General features: G+C 53.7%; 1 protein-coding gene across 1 annotated transcript; it reads right to left on the bottom strand.

Annotated features, from left to right (window-relative positions):
* Window positions 1-756: 756 nt before the first annotated feature.
* LOC119345701 (putative E3 ubiquitin-protein ligase SINA-like 6) lies at window positions 757-1,449 on the bottom strand (the record flags this gene model as incomplete). The annotated part of the gene is made up of 1 exon (XM_037615645.1): window positions 757-1,449. A coding segment is annotated over one exon (693 nt), but the record flags the coding sequence as incomplete, so codon positions are not given.
* Window positions 1,450-1,575: the final 126 nt, after the last annotated feature.

The following is a 1,575-nucleotide window of genomic DNA, read 5'->3' on the forward strand; positions in this document are numbered from 1 at the left end:
TTGCTTATGTGGCACATATTTAATGAAGAGAGAGGTGCTTGTGGTAACTAGCTAAGTTACCGAAACATCACACACTCCAAGAAACAATGAGTCTATAACCTAATAAATACATCGTTGCATGACACTACATAGATGTTCCTACCCACTATGGAGGTAGTAACATAGTCTAGGGAAGTGTGTAAGTTACTAGCTTATGTTCTTGCCCATTGTGACCAGCCTTAGAAAAAAGAAACTCTTTCTAAGATTTATCTAGGAGATGGATAATGGCAAGTGAGAGACCGAGAGTGCATGTGTATTGTAGTTGCATTTTACAAGCCTGCATTTTTGTACTGATATATTATTCATCAAGTGCCATAATTTTAGTGGCCCACCAAAATATTGATTTCATTCATATGTCCCATCAAGTTCATAAGAGAACCAGTAACGCCAGGATGTGCACCACGCAATAGCAAAGGGAGCACATGAAGTAGCCTTATTTGTGATTAACAAAAACCGAACTTAGATATAAAAACGATCTATTTCACATGTGGCAAATATAGCTAGCTGCCATGGCATACTAGTCGGTCATGCATGTGGTTTGACTAGAGTTTCTTCGGATTGGTAGATTTTCGTTTTTCTTGCTGCCTTGATCAATAGGCGCGGACTTGACGGCCGTGGTAGCCGAGGCAGCACCGCAGCAGGAGGAAGAGGAGGAGGAGGAGGAGGAGGAAGAGGAGGACTAGTAGGGGCGGCAGCAGGAGGGGGAGGAGGAGCGACGTGTTTGTCAATGTGGATGTTGAGGGGGACAATGTCGTCAGACAGATACGCTTTCGGCACCGACAGGGAGGTAAACTCGTCCGGCCATGGCGTGCCAGCAGGCAGGGAGCTGCTTTTCATGACCGGCAACTCGAACGTCACCCTCGCGCCACTGCCGCTGTGCTCCACAGCGAGCTTGTACGAGAACTGCGGCGCGCCCGGTGCGTCGCCGTCCGCCCTGACGCACACCAGCGACACCGCGGCGTCCTTGTCGCGCTCGGCCAAGATCACGAGGAACACGCTCCGATGCCGGTTGGCCATGTCGTCCTGGTCGACGAGGACCTGCCAGCGCCGTGCCAGTGGCAGGCTGAGCCTCCCCGTCTGGCCGTGGCGCATGAGGATGACCTGGCGGGAGTGGTTCGTGGAGATGTGCTCGAGGAGCATTTCCCGGGAGCCGGTGAAGTCGCAGCCACCGCCGCCCCAGGGCCCGTCGCGCTCAGGGCAGCAGCAGGGCGCGTGCTGGCACGCGCGGCGGTGGTCCACGGAGTCGTGGTAGACGACGAGCCCCGCCTCGCAGCCGAACTTGACGTAGTCGCACGGCAGCTTGACGGCGCCGGCGTAGGCGTCTGCCAGGCGGCAGGGGGCGGCGACGCGGCCGCAGTCCTCGCCGTGCGCGCCGCGGCAGGACGAGCACATCAGATGACCGTCGTCGCACTGCGAATTATTATAATATAAGGATCAAGACCAGTAGTCGTTTCCATGGCAAGGAGCAATAATCACCATGACTATAATCAATCTGCAAACAACCTACTCGAAGATTCAAGAAGTAATATACAGTAC

This window comes from Triticum dicoccoides, unplaced genomic scaffold (assembly GCF_002162155.2).
Source record: "Triticum dicoccoides isolate Atlit2015 ecotype Zavitan unplaced genomic scaffold, WEW_v2.0 scaffold268916, whole genome shotgun sequence".
In the NCBI taxonomy this organism is placed as follows: Eukaryota; Viridiplantae; Streptophyta; class Magnoliopsida; order Poales; family Poaceae; genus Triticum; species Triticum dicoccoides.